The sequence below is a fragment of the Bombus terrestris genome, chromosome 17 (genome assembly GCF_910591885.1).
Source record: "Bombus terrestris chromosome 17, iyBomTerr1.2, whole genome shotgun sequence".
Classification (NCBI taxonomy): domain Eukaryota; kingdom Metazoa; phylum Arthropoda; class Insecta; order Hymenoptera; family Apidae; genus Bombus; species Bombus terrestris.
In genome coordinates, this window is record NC_063285.1 from 9,229,714 (window position 1) to 9,253,536 (window position 23,823).

General features: G+C 42.1%; 1 protein-coding gene and 1 long non-coding RNA gene across 6 annotated transcripts in view; one reads left to right on the plus strand and one right to left on the minus strand.

The window, feature by feature from the left end:
* Nucleotides 1–23,823, minus strand: part of LOC100649977 — an 89,133-nt gene that overhangs the window by 4,762 nt on the left and 60,548 nt on the right. For 3 of the 5 annotated variants that reach the window (XM_048413796.1, XM_048413798.1, XM_048413795.1), the window contains 5 exons: nt 16,008–16,211; nt 10,647–10,985; nt 9,759–10,081; nt 1,328–6,830; nt 261–578 (listed from right to left, as the gene is read on the minus strand). In XM_048413796.1, the coding sequence (XP_048269753.1) occupies nt 261–578; nt 1,328–6,830; nt 9,759–10,081; nt 10,647–10,985; nt 16,008–16,211 (6,687 nt within the window). Of the gene's footprint in view, nt 1–260; nt 579–1,327; nt 6,831–9,758; nt 10,082–10,646; nt 10,986–16,007; nt 16,212–20,119; nt 20,290–20,440; nt 20,573–23,823 lie in introns of those variants that run through there. The other 2 variants (XM_048413800.1, XM_048413799.1) reach the window with 2 other exon arrangements.
* LOC125386727 lies at nt 20,520–21,664 on the plus strand. The gene is made up of 2 exons (XR_007227112.1): nt 20,520–20,650; nt 21,312–21,664. It is a non-coding gene; the product is annotated as an uncharacterized LOC125386727 (long non-coding RNA).

Genomic DNA, 23,823 nt, shown 5'->3' on the forward strand with positions numbered 1-23,823 from the left:
AAGCATCGAAGGAAGAAAGCAGCAAATCTGCTCGAGTCTATGATTACTCGCAGCACAGTATCCCAAGGAACGTGAACGTGAAAAAGGAGCAAGGAGAAAATTCGAAACTTATGTCACTACAACTAACTAGAACAATTTGCTTCAATTGCTGCATTGTTACATCAAAACCTTCTTTTCACTACAAAATTATCAACTCAACCTTCTGTATGGAATCTGCGTTATTTTTATTTAGCATAATCGATTAACAGGTATGTGCTCACCTCGGTGGACTGTTTTCGTAAGAGCGGCTTCCGCGGAAGTGGAGCGTCGTTTTCCTTCGCCGGTTGCTCGTCCAAGTCGACGACCAGAGCGTCGCTTTTCTTCGTGGGCGAGTCGTTATCGTATTTCGTTTCGGCAGTTTGGTCTCGTAAATGCAGACCATTCTCGAGAATAGCGCTATCGACCACGTCCGCTGATTTTTTCGTAGTTGTGCTCGTTGCCGTCAACGCCTTCCTGTTTCCAATTGGCTCTGTGCCTTTCATAGTCGTTGGCCGTTTCGTCGATCTTGTGTCTTGAGCTTTCAACTCGCTCGACGCACGCTGTAACAGATACGCGTTCGTTTGAAGCTGTCGTGCCAAATAATCGACGCGTTTCTCGCTATCTTTTAACGAAAGCCATGTTTTAACAAAAGCGATTAATATCATTTTAACCAGTCAGCTGTCTCTGACGAGTATACTCGTCACGAAGAAACGCCAGTATTTTGCGTTACGACGAGTCCTGTGAGTAATAAAATTAAAAAATGAGAGGGTCCTTTCGTTACAATTTGATTCCAAATCATAACACACATTCTGTGTTTGACGAGTATACTCGTCACGAAGAAACGCCAATACTTTGCGTTATGACGCGTCCTGTTAGTAATAAAATTAAAAAATGAAACGGTCCTTTCATTACAACTTAATTTCATATTATAACACACATTCTGTGCTTGACGAGTATACTCGTCACGAAGAAACGCCAGTACTTTGGGTTACGACGAGTCCTGTGAGTAATAAAATTCAAAAATAAGAGGGTTCTTTCGTTATAATTTAATTCCATTTTATAACACACACTCAGTGTTTGACGAGTATACTCGTCATTTACTTACTTTCCGCCACGCGTTTCAGGTACACGCTTTTCAAAGTTCTCAAACAGGTGGCAACAGCTAACTGGTTAATTACATGCTAAAAATCAGTTTACCATTTGCTTTAACAATTTGCAAGCAGAAACACGTTACCATAATCGTGTGCTTCCATCGAAACGTCAAAATCTTTGAAGAAAGAGGAAAACCTTTTATGCAATTCTTGCTTACCCTAGCGACCGTGTCCGGACTTTTGGACGGCGACGCTGGGACGTTTCTTCTCGCACGGATGCTCGTTTCCTTGGTCGTCTCCGGGCTCGGACTTTTCGCGACCCTGGAGAAACGCATCGTACACTTTACAGACGAACGCTCCGTATCCTCTAAAGCGTCGTTGCTCGCGGTAAAGTTCACCGACCGCCCCGGCGAACATATCTCTTTTCTATTTCCAGCGCGATCATTGACATTTATTCGACGAGGTTTCGATCGACCCGCTGCTTTCGCCGCGCTGCCTACGACCGCCGATATTGTCGACGGTTGCCCCGTTTCGCGATCCCAACTTTCGTCCTCGATCGACCTACGAATATCCTCGATCGATCTCAGTTGCTTCGCCGATGAGCAACGACCCACACCTGTTGACATGTTATCCGTTTCTGCTTTGTCTATCGTTTGCGTCGACGTCTCGTCGCTGCCAGAGAATTCGAAGCGTTTCGACGCGGTATTCACCGAGTCGCACGTTTTCTTCTTATTGGATGTCGTCGAGAAACGTTCCACGGTTCTCAAGGAATCGATGCTGCACCTCGATGCAACGCTTCCAGTCTCGCTGGAATCGGTGTGCTGGAAAAGCTGCCGCTTGCACGACAGCGATCTCGATCTTATGGCAATTCGGTTGATCTCTATCGAGTCTCTGGCTTTCTCCAATTTTTTCTGCCTCCGCGTTTCTTGCGCTTCAGCCTGTCTTCCTTTAGCGGCGGCCATTGCGCTCCTGGATACGGTCGTAGCTTTGCCGGCACACGTTCTCTTAGCGAAAAGATTTACATTCGGTGGATCAAGTGCTTTCGGCGAAATCGTCTTTGAGTCAGCCTTGCGGCCAATGCTTCCGCCAGATTTCCTTCGTATTTCCTTCGGTATCGATTCCACGCTTCGTTCTAACGTGCCTCGGATCGATTCAGCCTCAGTTCCGATCGAATCGAAACGTCTGAGAGCTGACTCCACTGAGTCTGTTCTCTCGTAATTCTTGGAAAGTTCCTTTATAGAAGCTAAGCCGGCCTCCGACCTTCTAATATCGATCGTCGAGGAGCTGCAACTTTCCCTCGTTTCAGTCTGTTCGTCTCTGACTGTACCGTCGTCGACTGATTCGCCAACCATTTTTCGCGATTCCTGCGCAAAGTCTGATCCTCTCGTAACACTGCGAACGAGCTGCATGGACTTCAAAATTTCAGCCTGGTTAGACGTCTTGCCTTTCTTCCTCTCATCCGCGATACTCTGCTTCCTGGCAGTTCGTGCTCCAGCTCTTGGGATTTTGGTTTCATCGTTTCGATGTGCCACATCAGTTGCTCCTTTCGAGCCACGAGCGATGGATTCGTTGGACGTTCGCGTTATACGCTTCGAAGCATCGTATCTGTCCACGTTCCTCTTATCAGCAACCGGCTCTGAGCTCGTCTTTCCGTTGCTTGCTGAGATCGGACTCGCTGTTCGGCTGCGAGTCTTCAAAATGTCGCTCTTGCTCTTTCCATTCGCCGCGTTTCCCTTCGTTCGACTCTGCAAGCTACGAGCACAAGCTGCAGGCTCCTTCTTCAGAGACGCAATTCGTGTTGTACGTTTCGAGCTAACGGGCCTCTCGTTCGTTGAATCTCGATCTCTCAGCGATTGCTGGAAAATGTTCGACTTCAGCAACGATCCTCTCTGTTTAACTGGCTTGCGCACGGAATAAGTCAGCAACTTTCCAACGCTCGACTTCTCGCAGGCTGTTCCCTTGCTCGATCTCGAGTAAGTGCCTCGAAGCTGTTCCTGTTTTACGTATCGTTCAGGAGTCCTGATTCCTCCGATCTGCGTGTCCACTTTCACGGACCTACAACTTTCCGATCCCGCGGCCGCAAGTTGGCGACCAGTCGGGGTCCCAGCTCTTTCCTCAACTTTCTTGTCCACCCTGGTCTCTGTCTGCATCCTGTCAGCCCTCGGTCGCTCTTCCCATTCGTTCGATATTCCAGGCGAAGCATAATCCACCTGATCTTGGCCACTCTGACGCTGCAGCACGTCGCGAATCAGTTTTGTCGAACGTAGAACACCGGCGGACCCTCTACGGCTAAGTGCATTCGCGTTTTCGGCTGTCAAGTTGTGGTCCTTGACGCTTAAAGGAATCTTCGAGGATCTGTCCTTGACGTTGCTCGATAGATTCCTTGACTTTGCCGTAATCTCACGCGCAACTGTTTGTTTAAGCGAGTGCGCACCTTTGGGCGGTTGCTCAACGTCTGTACAAATCTTAGGCTGAAGGCTCGTAGCGATGGCGGACTCTTCTGTCTCGTAACGCAAGAATTCTGGCGTTTCTTCTCTACTTTCAACGATTTCTCGAGACCTGGGCGACGAGTCACGACTGCCGTCTGCGACGAAACTCGTTCTCTCGTCCTTCTCAGCTCGTCCATCATCGAACTGCGACTTCGTCTGACTCGGTGTTCTGGCGTCCGTCAGCTGAAGCTTTCTCGGCCCCACGTTTCTCGTTGCTCCTTCACACTGCTCCGAGAAAAATCGTGATACCGAGCTTCTGATGAAGCGTTTCGCCGTGTCGTCGTAGCTTTCTGTCGACGATCCTCTTGTCGCTTCTCTCGGTACGTTCGTGACGAGCTTCTCGCCTTTGGCAACGTATGACGTAGGACTTTCTTCTCCTTTCTCGAAGCACACTAGATCTGTTTTTGCTTTCACTATGGTCTCTGGCGTGACCATCAGGATGCTGGCGGACCTGTCAGAATCCAAGCCGAAGTACTGCGGACTTACGCTGCAGCTTCTGGATGATGCTTTCGCGAAGTCTGGTGATTTCGATTCGTCAGCACGGATTATCGAAGCATCGCGCTTTCCAGAACCGACTCTTCGACTCTCGCTGCCTTTCTTTTTCATTTCCTCGATTACGTTTGCGGATACAGAGGCGGACTCGGTGTTCCTGTTGCGGGTGCTCATCGTCGTGGCTGATCTTCTGCTGTCATGACAGAAAGACCGAGGACTCGAGCTACGTTCTCTTGTTAGACGCTCGAAAACGTCGGGTAACTTGGTTTCGGTAGATTTGCGTAGAGTTTGGTACTCGGGCTTCGCGCAAGATATCACGTCATATTTTGGGCCTTCCGGAGAAGAAGATTTGCTGATTGTATCGCGTTTGGGATATGTAGCGTGTCTCTTCATGGCGTCGTTCGTGCATTCTCTTATTGTGTTATTAGTCATATCCTTTTTGTTCTTTGATGCGATTTTTAATACGGAGCTCTTACTGTCTTTCATATAATTAGGGGACGTTGGAAGAATTGTCGAGTCCATCGCATAAGCCGTGTCTGATTTCTCCGATTCTTTGCAGAGGAATTTCGGACTATCGCTACGTGATGTTCTGATCTTCGAGGAATTAGCAGTCTTTCGATCAGTTGCGTAAGTTTTGGCTGATCTTCCAGACTCTTCGCAGAAGAATCTTGGACTCTCACTTCGCCGTTTAACGTCTTTTATGTTTTCTGAAGGTTCACGAATCGATCTTTCCACACGTTTTGAGTCAATCGCGTAAGTTGTGGATTTTGGACTATCGCTTCGTTGCTTGACGTCTTTTAAATCTTCGAAAGAGAATCTTTTATTCGTTTTTGCGTCAATCGCATAAGTGGTAGCTGATCTTTCAGACTCTTTGCAGAAGAATCTTGGGCTTTCACTTCGTTGTTTAACGTCTTTTATATCTTTCAAAGAAACACGGGCTAATTTTCCTGCGAGCTTTGAATCAGTCGCGTAAGTGGTACCTGACTTTTCAAACTGTTTGTAGAAAAATTCCGGACTTTCACTTCGGCTTTTAACGTCCTTTATATCTTCGGAGACTTCACGAATCAATCTTTCTGCAGACTTTGGCTCTATCGCGTAAGTTGTGGGTTTTGGACTGTCGCTCCGTTTCTTGACGCTTTTTAAACCTTCGAGAGAGAACTTTTTACTTGTTTCTCCGTCAATCGCGTAAGTCGTTGCTGATCTTTCAGACTCTTTGGAGAGGAATTTCGGACTTTCACTTCGTCGTTTCAAGTCCCTCGTGGCCTTCGTAGCTTCGCGAGTATACTTTTCTGCAGTCTTTGAGTCGATCGCGTAAGTCGTTGCTGATCTTTCAGACTCTTTGCAGAAGAATTTCGGACTTTCACTTCGTCGCTTAACGTCCTTTGTAACTTCGGAAACTTCACGAATCGATCTCTCTGCAGACTTTGGACGAGTCGTGTAAGTCGTTGCTGATTTTTCAGACTCTTTGGAGAGGAATTTCGGACTTTCACTTCGTCGTTTCAAGTCCCTCGTATCTTTCGTAGCTTCGCGAGTATACTTTTCTGCAGTCTTTGAGTCGATCGCGTAAGTCGTTGCTGACCTTTCAGACTCTTTGCAGAAGAATTTCGGACTTTCACTTCGTCGCTTAACGTCCTTCGTAGCTTCGGAAACTTCACGAATCGATCTCTCTGCAGACTTTGGACGAGTCGCGTAAGTCGTTGCTGATTTTTCAGACTCTTTGGAGAGGAATTTCGGACTTTCACTTCGTCGTTTCAAGTCCCTCGTATCTTTCGTAGCTTCGCGAGTATACTTTTCTGCAGTCTTTGAGTCGATCGCGTAAGTCGTTGCTGATCTTTCAGACTCTTTGCAGAAAAATTTCGGACTTTCACTTCGTCGCTTAACATCCTTTGTAGCTTCGGAAACTTCACGAATCGATCTCTCTGCAGACTTTGGACGAGTCGTGTAAGTCGTTGCTGATTTTTCAGACTCTTTGGAGAGGAATTTCGGACTTTCACTTCGTCGTTTCAAGTCCCTCGTATCTTTCGTAGCTTCGCGAGTATACTTTTCTGCAGTCTTTGAGTCGATCGCGTAAGTCGTTGCTGATCTTTCAGACTCTTTGCAGAAGAATTTCGGACTTTCACTTCGTCGCTTAACGTCCTTCGTATCTTCGGAAACTTCACGAATCGATCTCTCTGCATACTTTGGACGAGTTGCGTAAGTCGTTGCTGATTTTTCAGACTCTTCATCGATAAATTTACCATAATCGCCTTGATCCTTGACATCTCTTAAAGCTTCAGAAGACAATTTCCTAACGGTTGTTGCGCCAGTCGCAGAAGTTACGGCTGATTTTCCAGCATCTTTAGAGGATAATTCGCGACTTTCCCTTTTCCCTGTCTTATCTTTAAGCGACTCGGATGTCGATGTTCTTGCAACCTTCGAGTCTATCGGGTATTTAATAGCAGATTTCTCTTTATTAAATATCGCAGACCTTTCGCTTCTTCGTATTCTATCTTCAGACAAATCAGGCGATAATTTCCTCGCGGTTTTCGAACCAACGACGTGCGAGGTGGCAGACTTCTCGGACTCTCCGCAGAAGAACCGTGGATTTTCGTCTGTTCGTCCCACATTTCTCCCGGAATCCAACGAGACCGTTTCCCTCACATTTCCAGAGACCAGTGTCTTCCCTCTGGATTTGCTACTTGCAGGATTTTTCCCGTCGTTCGATCCTCTGTCTGAAGCTGTGTTGGTCATTCGGCTGCCGCTATGAAATCATAATCAGTATAACAATATTCCACTCTGCTTACAACTTACAAGCCTCAGAAATCCTCATTTGGCAGCGCTTAGCCTTGCTAACTCTATCTTCTTGCTCTACAATGCGGTTTTCGTTCGTTATCTGGTGTTAATCCTGCTTTGCGGTTGTGGTTAGCCGACATGAAGAAGATAGCAGAGGAAAATGAGTCAGGCGGACACGATATTTTCTAGGATTCTCCTTCGCGACAAAACAAAGCTAGGGCGGCTGGCTTCGATCTTCGGCTATTCGTCTCGACTGATCGGTTTTATTTTGTTAAAAAGATGTTGGTTACGCGGTAAAGCCGCGAGAAAAGCCACGTGGAGCTTCAATGTTTCCCTCCGTTCGGAGTGTAAAACTTCGATACAGAAAATGTTGCAACAATATACATGGTGAGAGTTCAAGTACGGCCCATCGTTAGGATCCGGAAAACACGGTTCGGTCACCGAGGAAAAGAAAGTGCGTCGGTCAACCGCCGTGAAAGTTAAACTTAGCAGAATCATTTCGTTAATTTAACATCTAATACGATATTTTTTTTTTTGCATTCGTTGCTCAACTAAGAAGCAACTAAGGCAAATCCAACGGGAAATATAGAGATTTGGCAATCGTCGTCGACGATATTGCTATTAATTGTTTCACGAGACGCTTTGTTCTCTTATTTCTTTCTTTTTTTTCCGTCCACGTTGTCTCCGATACTGCGACGGCTTCATGCTTGGCGAATAGGCTGTTATGGTTGATGATGCAGCGTTTAATGTCCTTCGGCCGATTTATCCTTTCTCCGATAGCTTTAATGTTAGGCGGACATATAAATTAGAGCGGGCGCATCTTCCTTCTTGTGACAAACCGGAGACGCTGCGCCTTTAACTTTGCCGGAAACGCGCCATTTAGTTGTTCTTTCAAGGATGATCACTTCCAGGGAGCACGTATTGTTAGGCTACTACGGTTGCGTGGGTTTAAACGAGTCGAGCCTAGTCAGCGATCGCAATTATGCAACGAGAAATTAATCGGCGGCGTAGAGGGGTTTGGCGGGGCGAAAGCAGCGACGGATTGTTAGCGCTGATTGCCAATTAGCGGCCGGAGAGTTCGCATTTGTCAACGTTCGATCCGATCGTCGAAAGGCGCGAGCTACTTGCGCGTTAAGATGCTCTCTATTCTCTAAGTTCTTTTTTCTTCCCTCGTATGTACCATTTTTTTTCTTTTTTTTTTTTTTTTGAAATAGCAGAAACATTTATTCATTTGCAATGTAAAATATTTATTTGATTTATTTACTTATTCGGCAAACTCTTTGCTGTGGTGGATTAACGCACGGGACGGAGGAACAAAAAAGACGAAATAAAGAGGAGAAGTGGAAAACAGCAGAAGATGCGCGGCGTATGAACGGAAGAAGAGGAAAAGGATGTGAATAGACAGGCAGAATGAGAATTGTAAGAAGCAATGACACGGTACAGAAGTGTAAAGACAAGTTACGATCTAACACTGACGCAGAAAACGCTGGAAACAATGTCTTCAAGATACTTTAGATTGGCCGAAGATATCTTCGCGAGTTTACGTGTTTGACCAAACGATTTAGCCGACTATGGTAACCATACAGCGTGTGGTGTTGTTTTACGCGAAACAACGGAACATTTGCCAAGCTTCTCGATGGCGCATTGAGCAACAGCAACTGCTGATATCCAGCCAGTCGACGATATCTTTAGCCATTCAATTATTAACACTTTACCGACCGATAGCCGATTAATCGGTTTTTTGTTACCGACACTTACCGATCGATAGCCTATTAATCGGTTTTTCGTTATCAACACTTACCGACCGATAGCCTATTAATCGGCTTTTTGTCGACGATAATCTTTCCGATTATTTGAACACTAATTCGTTATTTAATACTAAGGTTCCTCGCTCAGTACCGTTCGCGATGAACGAAAAGAATGGTATTGGAGAGTGTAAACCGAAACAGAGCCGGCGCCAGGGAGAATCTGCGCCTGAGATGCCGGTCGGACGTGCGTTTGCCGTTGAATCGGTAGCGGTCGGTAACGTGCTAACAAAGATCACATGAAATATCATCCTTTGTTCGAATTATCGTTAGTTGAAATTTGCTGTAACTAGACCGCGGATGTTTATGCAGAATTACAGTTCTGTGAATAAGATCGAAGAAACGTAAGGAAAAATTTTTTTTGTTTTTCTTACAGCAACTGTACTATGGATATTTTATATATCTTGGGGTATTGTCGGGTACATTTTGTCTGAATTAAATGCGCGTAAACGTCCGCGGTGCAACTGTAATATCGTTAGAAATGCAGGGAATTTTGTTCCCAGTAGTTTGATGGTCTCGGCGATGATCTCTGCCGGAAATTGGAAATCGACAACGAGAACGGCGTATCTTAATTGTCAATGTCGAATGCGCGTTAAAACTTGCAACGGCCAATTATCGAGCTAACGATAGTTACCTGGCAGTTCAGCACTGCCACGGCCTTCCTTAAGGAACACTCTTAAATTCCAATCTACTTTTACCGCCTGGTATAAAATAAAATTGCGCTTCTAACGCTCTCGGCGACGTTTGGCTAGATAAACAGTTATTCTCAGATAAACAGAACATTTCGTGGAATTATAAAAATATTGTCAACCGGCGGCACGTTGTTCCTCGTATGTGTATTTGTGTGTGTGCAAGCCCGGATGAAATTAAGGATTTCATAAATATTTACGGATTCGTGTCCGTAAATATTGATTTATAAATATGGAAGACTCGCGGCCAAATGGATTTCACTGGCGGCAAATACGATACGAGTTATTTTTCCAGCATTTTAATATAAAAATAACGTCGTTCTCGTTTCGGTTCCATCTACCTATTATTTTCACGACTTGGAATTTTCTACTTTCTGTTTCTGGCTTTATTTCTGTACGTACCTGCAAGTGGATTTTGCTGGAAATATTGGGTCAGATCGTTTCTTCGGGGCAATGGCTGGGTTCTTCGTAACGTTGTTACCACGCCTCGCGTTCGCGTTTTTAAAGCGTTCCAACCTGACCTCCGCTTGAGATAACTTTCTGGTAACACTTTGTTTTGGAAGCTTGTCAGGAACATCGACCATAAAGTCCTCGGGGAATTCCTCGCTCTCGAGGTCGTTTTTAACACGATGCTTCAACGTCTCGTCGTACTCCATCAGATGAAGTTTCGCCATCATACGATTCCTTCCTATCATATCCTCGTCCAAAACTTCCTCCATACGTGCCTGCTCGAATGCAATTGAAATATCGAGGTAAAAATTGTCCAAGGGGATATTTCCCCGCGCTATGTGCACGACTAAAATTGTCAAATAGCAAAAGTACGTGTATTCAAATACGTCGAGTGGAAACGATAGCGTAGCTCTGGAATATTTTATCTCAATTACACATTACAATTAATAGATCTGATCCTAAGCTAAACAAATTGTATTTACCCTTGTGCTTTATGTTTTAAGAATGCAACGTCTTTATACGCTCGTCCTATAAACTTTTGAATTACGTCTTTGCGTTTACTGTTTATTACAAGAGGCCAAGGAAAATTCTACGAATTACTATGGAAATATTTTTCCAAGTTTCATCCTTTAACTTGCACCTCGTGTCCGAGATATTCCACCGTTTGCACGAGGTAAGTCGATACTTGCTATTTCGCGTATGGTAAAAATACGTGGCAATACGAACCCAACGCGTACCGTATGTATCACGTGTGTGTGTGTGTGTACACATACGAAGCAAATATGTTAAGAAATGCTATTTCAATAGGGAAAATTGGGACGTTTGGAAAAAGAGCGTTACCTCATCTCGATGGTTTCCATTCGCATATTGCGCGACGTGGTTCTCGTTTCCAAACTCGTCGTCCTCTTGGTGCTGGCGCGCGCACGGACCGAACGATTCTCGACTGATTTCCTCGTGATACGAGACGATCGGTTTGCCACCGTTCAAATTGCTGTTCACGTCAGCCCTGGCTACTCGTTTCACAGTCACCGACTGTCGGTTCACAGTCAAATTTCCGTTCTTCTGCACGCCGTTTCCGTTCGTCTGTTTCCGCGATTTGTTCTCCAGCGGCTCCAGTGGGTAGCTTCTGTCGATGCCCTTCACCGTCGTTTGCCGTCTTTCGTCGAACATCTGCCTCACCTTCGCGAACAGATGTTATTTTTACGATTAATCTTGTCGCTGTTTGTTAGTCGGTTAGCTGTTGCGACCATTTTGGTAACTTTGCAAAGCAATGTGCCTGAACCGTGTGGCAAAAAGTAAACGGTGACGAGTATACTCGTCAAGAACAGTGTGAATTATAATATGAAATTAAGCTGCAACGAAACGGTCGTTTTAGTTTTGAATTTGATTAGTGACAGACTCGTGGTAATACGAAATGTTTCTTCATGACGAGTATACTCGCCAAAAACGGCCAACTGTTTGAAAGCAACGATGGATGAGATAGCGTTGCAAGCGTTTGTATATGTCAGAAGTATGTAATCATTTAGAAGTAACAGAATACAATGCAAAAAGTAAGCGGTGACGAGTATACTCGTCAGGCACAGAGTGTGTGTTATAATATGGAATTAAGCTGCAACGAAACAGTTGTTTTATTTTTGAATTTGATTAGTGACAGACTCGTGGTAATACGAAATGTTTCTTCATGACGAGTATACTCGCGAAAAATGGGCAAGTGATTGAAAGCAACGATGGATAAGAATAGAATTGCAAGCGTTTGTATATGTCAGAAGTATGCAATTATTTTGAAGTAACAGAATATAATGCAAAAAGTAAGCGGTGACGAGTATACTCGTCAAGAAAAGTGTGAGTTATAATATGGAATTAAGTTGTAACGAAACGGTCGTTTTAGTTTTGAATTTGATTAGTGACAGATTCGTGGTAACATAAAATGTTTCTTCATGACGAGTATACTCGCGAAAAATGGGCAACTGTTTGAAAGCAATGATGGATGAGATAGCGTTGCAAGTGTTTGTATATGTCAGAAATATGCAATTATTTTAAAGTAACAGAATACAATGCAAAAAGTAAGCGGTGACGAGTATACTCGTCAGGCACAGAGTGTGTGTTATAATATGGAATTAAGTTGCAACGAAACAGTCGTTTTAGTTTTGAATTTGATTAGTGGCAGGTTCATGGTAACACGAAATGTTTCTTCATGACGAGTATACTCGCGAAAAACGGCTAACTGGTTGAAAGCAACGATGGATAAGATAGAAGATGGAGAAGTTTGAATAATTGTTTATTAAAACTTATCCATCTTCTAGAAGTGTACAAACTGTACTAATTTGCCAACTAATTAATTGCTAATTAACAGCACTAATCAAGGTAACTGTAGCAAATGTAGCATGTAAATAGTATAATTCAAATAGTATAAAAGTATTTAGTATGTTTATAGAGTACACGCAATCGTAGTCAGCAACAATCTATCAGGAGATGTGACGATGAACAAAAAAAAAAAAAAAAGAAAAAGAAAAAAAAAAGAAAAGAATCACGAGAAGAGATCGTTTCTCTTATTTTTTGATCCTCGCAATTGTAACAAATTTTCAGAACAAGTTCGTTCAATGTTACTCGAAGGTTTACCTTTACTTGTTGACATAATTTCACTTCCCGACAAACTGGTTCCACGCTCGACAACGCTCACTTACGAATTCTCAAGATTGCGGTCAAGGCTCGCCAAACCCTTAATCTTCTTACCTTTCTTCAATAATAAATGCAACCATCCACCTTGCTTCGAATTCTTCACAGATATTTTATGCAACACGCCGTATGTTATATGCGAATATCAGTGTTATATATAGGGTGTGCTTAACTTCAATGTCAAAACTTCGCGAAGGCGTAGAGGATGGATAAATTAAGCATTGAACTGCGGGATTTAGTTTTAAAAGTCCCTGACGGGGCGTGTAATTAAAGTTAAGCAACGACGAGTATATACGTCGAACGCAGAGCGGCTACTCCTACAATAAATTTTACATTTTTATTCGACGAAAAATAAACGATTCATCGTTGAGAACGGTATTGTTATTAAAAACTTATAAATTGGCAAAAAGTGATAAGTTATAATAAACAACTTATATAATAAAATAATAAACAACTTAATTTGTAAAAAATAATACATAATCGATACACCAAAGAGATTAATCAAATAATCAAACTTCTTTTATAAAATACATAATAAGATTATTGGAAATATAAATATACTAACTCATTAAATGTCATTTGTATTACTTTTTACCAAAGTCTTCAATTCTTATAGCAAATGCTACTGTTTTATTTTACACGACGAGTATATACGTCGAACGAAGTTAACTGGTTAGGAAGAAAAGTCCCGTAGGGATTTTCTCTTGGAGAAAATCGCGGTGAGAGGAGCAAAACAGTTCTCGTTTCTACGCTTGTTTGTTCGCGTTATCGTCTATTTAATGAAGACACTGTTCAAAATACTGGCCTCACGCAGCGATGCGAGCATTGCACTCAACAACGACCGCTCTAATTGCAGCCGGACATTGTTCTGCTGATATTTGATGCGGAAACGTGCCATAACGCAAATAAACAAATGAAGAAATGAAAACGTTTTCGTTTCTTTCGTCGCGACTTTCTCCCAAATGCAACGAGAACGAGGAAATCTGTGAAGGACCTCTGGCGGCCAAGGATAAGCACAAGTTTCTTTTTTTATTATTTAACACTTTACCGACCGCTAGCGATTTAACAGCATACGCACGTTCGACCGGTAGTAGGCGCAGATTCTCCCTAGCGCCAGCTCTATTTCGGTTTAGACTCTTCATTACCATTCTTTTCGCTAGTAAGTTCTTCAAATTGGTATAAAACTGTAGGAGCTTTCACAGTAACGCAACTGACGCAACTGAGCAAGATACCTTAGTACTAAATAACAAATTACTACTCAAATAATAGGAAAAATTGTCGACGACAAAAGGCGATTAACAGGTGATCGATCGGTAAGTGTCGGCGACAAAAAGCCGATTAATGGGTTATCGATCGGTAAGCGTCGGTAACAAAAAACCGATTAATCGGTTATCGGTCGATAAAGCGTTAATTTGTACTTTATAATTTGTCCAGCTGGACATTCGGTCAATTTTTCTAGCTTACCAAATGTGCGTAAACAAATTCCCCTGCTAAGTTGCTCTCCGATCTCGAACAAGCGCCAATAACCGATAACTAATTATTGGGTAATAGTAATAAGAAAGAACTGACTGGCCGAGCCGGCGTGAGAGCCAGTCAATTGGACAAAATGGCAAGTTTTTTATTTTTTATTATTTAATTCGTACTTTACAATTTGTCCAAAAATGGCAAGTGTGTACGGGCCTGGAAAAAGCGGATAAACTGCGGAGGCGACAGTTGAGGGAAGATCACGAAGGGATCTGTAATCCGCTACGAAATGAAAACTCGCTGTCGAATTATTCTATCAGTATGATGATAATATACGATAACGACGTGCTTAGCACTAATTTTAATCTCAGAGCTTGTGAAATGGCCAGTTTGAAAATTAAATTTGAAATTGTTATTCCTTTTGTTCATCCGACTTTATGCAAATTCTGATATCAACAAAAATGGAAAAATCGATTGATCAGATAATGTAAGCATTTGCGAAAAATTGGATGAACCAAAGAAACAACGATGAATGTACAGTTTTAAATGAAATTTTCAGACCGGTCCTTCAGACTTTTTTTCCTTAATATATCCGGCCCCCTGTACGCGTTCGAAGTTTTCACATTTAAATTCGGGACACCCATATTTACAGACAGAAATAAGTAAAAGAATGAAGAATAACATTTTGCCAGCGAAGGCTTCGTTTTGGCGAAAAAATGAGTTTGAAAAGCCATCGGGTACCCCAGGTGCGTTAACTGCGAGTTTCCAATTACGAAACTTCTGTTGCTGCTCGTGTCCGTACCATTGAAACACGAACAACCTGACGATTTGTCTTCTGATTAAAGAAGTGATTCCTAAAAAAATACTAATCTCGTCCTTGTTCATGAAACAATGTTCAAATTAAATACAGAACGAGGGAAAGTAATAATCGATATCGCGGAGATAAGGCAACGACGATAACAGGAAGCGTATCGTGTCACCAGCCAGAAGCGGAGGTTTCATAATTCGAAACTTGATACGACGATAGCTCACGAGTTTGCAAACTCACTTTTTCTAAAAAACGAAGCCTCGAACGAAAAAATGTCGCTCTCCTTTCTTCCACTTATTTCTCCATCAATACAATCACCATCAATACGATCGCTCGTGCCATGATTTCGGAGACACCCTGTATGTACGTAGAAATATTTTTCTGTACACGAAAGTTCTACACTTTCCGCGTATTTTTATACGAAGATTTACCGAATGTCCAGCTGGACGAATTGTAAAGTGCAAATTAAATAATAAAAAAAAAAATTTTTTGCACGAAGAGCCACGTTCTTTCAGATTTTATATTTCTTATTCGCATATCCTTCGATCGATCACCTTATCCTTTCTATTTTATTTTAAGCGCGAGTAGTTTTGCTGTTAACCGGCTAATAATAAAGTAATTGCATTCGACACGTTTCTAAGAAACTTCATTTCGGCGCGGTTGACGCATATACTCGTCGCGTGAGATAAAAAATTACCGTTTGCTATAGAAACACAAAATTTTAGCAAAATGTAAGTCATGCTTCGTATAATGTATTGCTTCTTATAAATCGTGTCGATTATTTTCCCCAGTGCATCCCCATTTGTGTACTTTGCTGCGTATATCCCGCCACTTCCCCGCTTCATTTTCTTATTTTTAGCAATTTTTAATTTTTTAATAACAACGCCTTTCTCAACGATGAATCGTTAATTTTCTATCGAATAAAAATCTACTCCTCCCTCCTTTTGCTTCATCTTCTTCGCAAAATTTACCATAGGAGCATTTGCCCTGCGTTCGACGTATATATTCGTCGCCGCTTGATTTTCACTGCGCACGGGATTTTGGAAACTAAACTCCGCAGTTAGCAGGTTAAGGTGTGTTTCGTGGGAGAAAAAAAAGAAAAAAGAAAAGAGAAGGAACGGAACGAAAGGCTGAAAGGCGATTCGTCGTGATTCCCAGCCACGAAACAGCGGCCATTAGCCCATTCAAGAAAGCGTAGCGTGAAACCGCGTTACGACAACGCGCGGCGCGTTTCCACGCGAGGATTCGCTCACCTTTCCACCTTGCGAGGTCGAGGTTGTATGGCTGCTGCTCGAGGTCTTTGTGACGGTGTGTTGGCTGATGGAGGTAGCATGATTCGAGCTGTTGGAGCCGGCGCTGCCTCGTTGCACCACTTGATAAGCTCGTTGCTGTTGTTGGTCGTAAAGCTGCAACAACTTCTGCTCCTTCTCCTGCAGTTGCTTCTGCTGAAAGCGAGCCTGCGACAACCGCACGTAATTTTCTCTTAGCTTTATCATATCTCGTCGGGCAATGTTTCTCGATGGCGACAGACTTCTACGATTTGTAGCCTCGTCTTTAGCTTTAAAAGTAAATCGATGACAAATTTCCAAGTCTTATAAACTTAGGTTTGTTCATAGATTTTAGCGAAGCTCATCAATTTCGTGACAAATTCCTTTTGAGGCAGAAATTGTTGCTCCTTGCTTTGGTTTAATTTTCTTAATTGTTACAGAGCATAGGTATTGGACTTATGTGTAAGATCGTTTAGGTTAGGTTTAGGTTAGGTTAGGATCGTTAGATACATGGTCGAGTACAAGAGACTCAAGGAACATGTGAAGTTTGTAATTTTTAATCTGTTGAAATTGATAATAGGCTTGAAGACAGTTTCTCTATAGTTTTCATATACTTTGCTATGAGTCTGGGTATTTCTTGTACTTTTTAAATCCTTTTTTAACGCTACGATCTTTAACTCGAATTTTGTGAATGGATCCTGCAGCGAACCAACGACTACATTTGTTTTTCAGAATCTACACGAACACTTTAACGAGACAAATTACTCAGACGTGTTCCCCTTCAACGATAAAATGGCCAGCCAACAAGGGATAGCCCGGCAAAGAAGCACAATCTGAAATATTGTCGAGGAATCAACCTTCCACAGCAACAACTCTTCAAACGTCGCAAGTTTTCCGCGCAGTGAACAAGCTGCAGTGATCGACAATTGTCACTTTGTCAATGATTGTGTAATGGAGCGAAACGTTCGTCTAAAAACTTATTTGCACTTGAATTTCTTCCAATTCAACTTCTCCTGCAATAGCCTCGATTCCACCTCGTAACTTTATCGCGTCTTTAACCCGAAAGAGATTCTTAAACGCACGGCAATCTTTTCCCTTGAAAATTCCCTTTTTATATCGCGCGATCTCCTAAAATCGCGCAATCGACGAAGCAACGAAGCGATCAACGCGACTGGCTTCCACTGGCTCGATCGATCCGCGATCGTTTCGTAGCTGATCTCCCTCGTGGAAACAATTAAGCCGAAGCTGTGATTCGCGAGCGAAGTTAACGCCGGCCGGCTCGCGACTTCTGGTTAACCGTGGCTCCTACAACGATAGCTGCACAGGCTACAGTGCGAGCGATGCATACGCGGCGCTCGCACGCCGTGCAATCTCATCGATTCCTTTTAACCTACATGCCAAGGGGTTAGTAAACTCGTTACCTCGCTGAAGCTGACGGAATTCTTCCTTTAATTCTCCTAAAGACCAGGCACTAAGCGTTAGACGATTCGTTATTACTCGAGCGATCGACTAATGGATTTGAGATTAAGTAGTTAGCTGGTTTTGACGAGTATACTCGTCACAGAGAAGTGGAAATATTCTCTGTTATGACGAGAAAAATGACGAAGAAAATAAAACAGTCGTTTCAGTACAATTTGACTCTATATTACAACAGCCACACATACTGTGGTGCTTGACGAGTATACTCGTCATCGCTTACTTCTTGCCACACACACTGTGATGCTTGACGAGTATACTCGCCATCGCCTACTTCGTGTCATATATTGTGGTTCTTGACGAGTATACTCGTCATCGCTTACTTTTTGCCACGCACACTGTGGTGCTTGACGAGTATACTCGTCATTGCCTACTTCGTGCCACATATTGTGGTGCTTGACGAGTATACTCGTCATCGCCTACTTCGTGCCACATACTGTGGTGCTTGACGAGTATACTCGTCATCGCTTACTTTTTGTCGCAGATTGTGCTGCTTGACGAGTATTCTCGTTATCACTTGCTTTTTACCACATACTGTGGTGCTTGACGAGTATACTCGTCACGCGTAAAAGGTCGTTGCAATTCGTTGTTTAGATTGCAGTTTAGTAATAGCAGTAAATTTCAGTAATGAAATTAAAAAATAAAACAGTCATATCATGACAACTTCATTCTATATCATAACAGCTACACATATTCTGTGCTTGACGAGTATACTCGTCATTGCTTACTTTTTGCCACACATCTTAGGTACATGATTTTCAATATTTTCAAAGAGATAGAGGTAGCTAACTAGTTAAGAAACAGCGTTTATAATCGAAATCGTATTTCCACATCGAAAGTACGTGTTTGCAGCCTTTGTTTTCGCCCACGTGTAGTATACCGCTTCTATTTTTATATTCCAAAGTGGCCATCTCGTTCTATCGCTTATCGATCACATCTGGCAATTATACTAGAAACGCGTCATTCAGAAAGAAATTCGAAACAAAGCGATTGAGTAAAAACGAAGATCAATACGTGGCTCGTTTCATATACAATCAATCGTCAGTCAATGTATTACAATCAATTTTCGAACGACGTGAGGACAGAAACCCAGGTAGACGCACCGCGTGCGTCAGATGGTATTACAAGTAGTGCACGTGCATATGACGAATCAGAAAATTCGTATATGATTCTTCCCGTACAGCTTCATCATTTGCTCTACGTATGTATTTTCGTGATAAAAGATATTTCAAGCACGTAGAAGAACAACAACGTAAACAAACAACAACGAAACGAGGAACACTTCTTCTCAACAATTACACATATTTTCTATCGCGATTGCACAAACTGTTATAAAACATTGATCACAAATCTTCAGTTACCAGGTTTTCAAATATTTCACATCGCCCTAAAAGTTTCTTTCATTTTATTGAGTTGGCAACTAAGCGATTGTGGATTTTGTCAATGCCACCTAATGGCAAAATCCGTAATCGCTTAGTTACCAACCCAACATAAGTAAACAATGAGTGCACAACATTTCTTCTTCTGTATCATTTTATTTGTAGCAATAGATTTGTAGTAATAAAACAACGAATAAAACAAAAAAATGTCTATTATTTCTTTATGAAACGAAAGAAACTTTTTACCAAATATAATTAAACAAATTTTGTCAGGTTAAAAGAATCGATTTAGTTTCGAACGAACGATGAAAAAACTTCCGTAGCTTGAAATTTCCCCATCTTACGCCGTACGTTTTGCAAAGGTGAAAGACCCGTCGACGCAACTCCCACCAGCCACTTAATTAAAGTCGTGGTGAATAATCGTATTCGCGAACGTTCAGCTGATGTTGGCGCCTGTCGCTCGTGCGAATCAACCGGTCAGGGATTCGTCTTCGTCGAAAGATCGAGTATTGTTTGATAATCAAGAGGAAACTGTTAATTGGATAGCCGTCGAATCGTTGAGCCGGCAATCAGGCGGCCTGCTAATTGATTTATTCCTAATGAGCCTGGTCGGCCGCGCCGCGTCCATCGTCTCTCGCTTTGTACACGTGCAAATTCCTGGCTCGGCCACCCGTGAACACGTAATTCGTAATGATAACGAGACGTTGATTGGACGTCGATTAGTGTCGATGCTTCGATCGGTTGCCTGAAATATTTTTCTCTTTTTTACGCAACCGTGTCACATCATTGTTGGCGTTTCGTCGATTAGACGTGATTTTTCCAGCAACGTGATCGAACGACGATGGAAAAATAGCTTCCCCGCGTGTTTGCTTTCCGCTTAAATCGATTATTGTAATCGCGACCATGTTAAGGTTGCACTTGCCGCTGGAGAACGAACGATAAGCAGAAAAATAGATTGCATTAGCTTGGCAACTAAGTGATTGCGCATTTTGTAATACTACCTAACAACAAAATCCGCAATCACTTAGTTGCTAACCTCGACGAGCAGTTAGACCGAGCTGCGTTACTTGATTTTTCGAAATTAATACGAATATGTCGTTTCGTTAGGCATCAGAGGCTCTAGGAAGATTATTCGCTCTTATATCGCGATTAATACGTAGAATTGATGTGTTTTCTTAATTGCGCATTCTTCACATGTCACTTCCTTTCTAGGTTGCTGTGTCTCACGCTATAATTACCAACCATTTACAAGTCGTTAACAGTGTAGCCACGTAATGTTAACCAATCGATTGGAGTAGCGAGCACGCGAATATCCAGCCGCCTATTCGTGAAAGAGAATTTTCACAGCGATTTACGAAGCACGCGTACGATAGCAAGGGAACAACGACGAAGACCGAAGTGTGTCAAGTACGTTTCACGCGATTCACGTATTTCACGGAAGTATATTTCCGGATTAATTGAAAGTTTAAATTAAAACTCAAACTTCTCCGGAGAGTAGGCTTTACAAAATGACTATAAAGAATGTTTAATAACGCTATAAATATCACTATGACAGCCACTCACCAAGTACACGTACAATAACAGAGAAACAACGATAAAGAAAACTGAAGACTGTCAACCAAATGATCGAGACTGTGTCAAGTATTTTTTGATACTTTACTGACCCCTAGCGGTTCAATAGCATATGCACGTCCGACCGGCGACTCAGGCGCAGATTCTCCCTGGCGCCGGCTTTGTTTCGGTTTACACTCTACAATACCAATCTTTTCGCTGGTAAGTTTTTCAAACTGGTATAAAACTGTAGGAGCTTAGAAAGCAACGCAACTGACGCAACTGAGCAAGGTACCTTAGTACTAAATAACAAATTACCGCTCGAATAATTAGAAAAATTATCGATGACAAAAAGCCGATTAATAGGCTATCGGTCGGTAAACGTTAACGACAAGAAGTCGATTAATAAGCTATCTGTCGGTAAGCGTTGGCGACAAAAACCGATTAATCGGCTATCGATCGGTAAAGTGTTAACCACAGTTGGTGTCTCTAACAAAAGTATGTTCGTCAGGTCAACTTGCGATCCTTTCGAAATACAAAAGAAATTCTCGAACAAAGAAAATGTATAAATAACGTTCAACAACAACCGTAAAATAATTTCATCGCTACGAGATACGTCGTAAACTGTTCAAACAAACGTTTCCTTCAAAGTGGTGCTGTGTGAGATGCCTTTGCAACAGCAGCAATTAATCGATTACTTCTAAAAATATTACAACTTTCTCAGTCAGTCTGGCACGTTCTATTCGTGACTTTGCCACCTGCGGTGTATTCGAAGCAAAAACACCTTTTACCAAACGCAAAACAAAACGGACGAAAATGGAAAGGAGCGTGAGGCAGCTTTTATTTTCCAAAATAACAACTCGATGCAACGGCTTCTGCGTAGGTGGCACTGAAAACCTGACCTCGCAACAGCAGTACGTTCACCTTGCCCTTAAATAAGACTCTGGATTGCCGTGTACCGGTCCATCGAAACGGTCGAGACGGTGAGGAAGAGAGAGGGAATAAAAAGAGGAAAATAAAGGGGGAAAGGGACAGGTGGGCCAAGGGGAAGGATCGCAGGTACATTAAAGAAACAAGTAGCAGCGGAGGAAAGGAGGTCAGCGTGGAATGGCTGGCGAGAAACCGCGCAATCGTATCGTGGCTGAATCAGTGAGGCAAATGTAAAGAAAGTAAATGTAGAAAAGCTAGATAAGACTGTAACGTGCTGTATATTATAAGGAAATTTCTTTCCAACGATTTTCATTCAGCTTACTTTTTCGCCTGTCTGTCCGGGTGGAATTTTTTTTAAAACGAACATCCAACTGCTTGCCTAGGACAACTAGGGAGCTGAAAGTTGGAAAACACGCTCGTTTCACCACGATAACACCGTGTAATTTCAAGAAATCGATTCTTCCTTGCGGATAATTGTCTGGTTGGCCCGGGTGAAGTCCCGAGATATCTTCTTATCGCACGGTGGGGCTCAATGTACGTTGTCGGATGACAACTTGCAGGGGGAAAATAAACAATGAGGTGTGTAAATTGGAAAAGTTGAAAAACATGGTTTTATTTAAAAATAAGTACTAAGAAGAAGAATATAAGTTTGTTAAAATCGGGTACCGTGAAGTACTTGTACATGTTGAACACGTAATAATCGTATAATCGCGGTACCGTATAACAGCGCGTTATTATTATTATTATTATTATAGGGTATTACTAAATTATTAAACTTGTATTATTAAAAATAAAAACCTGACGAGCTCATATTACATTAGTTGGAAAGTTTTCAGAATTGTAACGCTTTCGAGGACTCTCTGTCCGATTGGATAAATGTTGGATTTACGATTCGAGTTAAATGTTGTTGCATTTGTACGTGGAAATAGTTAAAACATTGCCTTGCTTGTCTTCGTTGGAAATTTCTTCATCCAAAACGTTCATCGAAGAAAGCAGAAGACGCGTGAAGGTTGCGTCGCAGGGTTTTTAATTTTAATATTATTTTATTTTCCATTGATTATTCGATGGTACCTGACTGAGAAAATTATCTTCTTCTCCCTGGCACATTTTGAAATAAAAACCATGTTCTTTAATTTTATCGGCCAGTTAACTGTTGCGATCTCTTTCAAAAGCGTGTTCCTAAATTGTGTCGCAAAAAGCAACCGATGACGAGTATACTCGTCAAACACACAGTATGTATGGCTGCTATAATACAGAATAAATTTTTGATTCGACTGTTTTATTTTTCAATTTTATTGCTGCAGTTTACTACAATTGCTAAATTGTAATTAAAACAGCAAATTGTAACTACATTTTACGCGTGACGAGTATACTCGTCAGAACACAAAGTATTGCCAGTCCTTCGTGACGACTATACTTGTCACAACACAAAGTATTGCCAGTTCTTCGTGACGAGTATACTCGTCAAAACATAAAATATTGCGAGTTCTTCGTGACGAGTATACTCGTCGCAACACAAAGTATTGCCAGTTCTTCGTGATGAGTATACTCGTCAGAACACAAAGTATTGCCAGTCCTTCGTGACGAGTATATGCGTCAGAACACAAAATATTGCCATCTCTTCGTGACGAGTATACTCGTCAAAACATAAAATATTGCCACTTCTTCGTGACGAGTATACTCGTCAGAACATAAAATATTGCGAATTCTTCGTGACGAGTATACTCGTCAGAACACAAAATATTGCCAGTTCTTCGTGACGAGCGTACTCGTCAAAACCGGCTAACCGGTTAATTTACATACTTCATTCTCGTCTGCTCGTCTACGACCGCCCAAGTGATTGTTCGTGATGGACAATGGATGGCCATTGGATTTTGATGGACAATATGGACATTGGCCAACAATTTACTAATCGATTCAAAGGCTGATTCTGCGCACAAAATATACACTGTATAAATTTGTTCCTATGTGTAGCATAGTATATTTCTTTCCAGTTCTACGTTCGCTATATATATTCGACTAACTAACCACAGCGAACACCAAAATAGGAAGGTTCGCGAGTGATGCAGCGATATTTGCAAGCCACAAGATCCTAAAATTGCATTCTCCTACCTTCAAGATCACCTGAATTTGCTCCAAAAGTAGCTTGTCAAATGGAAAGCTAAAATCAACGAGACTAAGTCAATCTGTATAAGCTTCTTTTTTAGGAGAGAGCAATGCCATCCAAAACTTTATCAAATGCGTAAAAACCGCATAAAAATACCAGAGCTGTCAACAGTACGATTTGATTGGCGACTATTAATACCATCTAATGACAAAATCCGCAATCATTCAGTTGCCAAGCCATTAGATCTTCGCAATATGTTGCGCGCAATAAAATCAATTGAAAGGAACAATTAATGGTAAAAAGAAAGAAAATAGATGGAAGATGCGAAAATATGTACTGACAACTTGTCAGAAAGCGA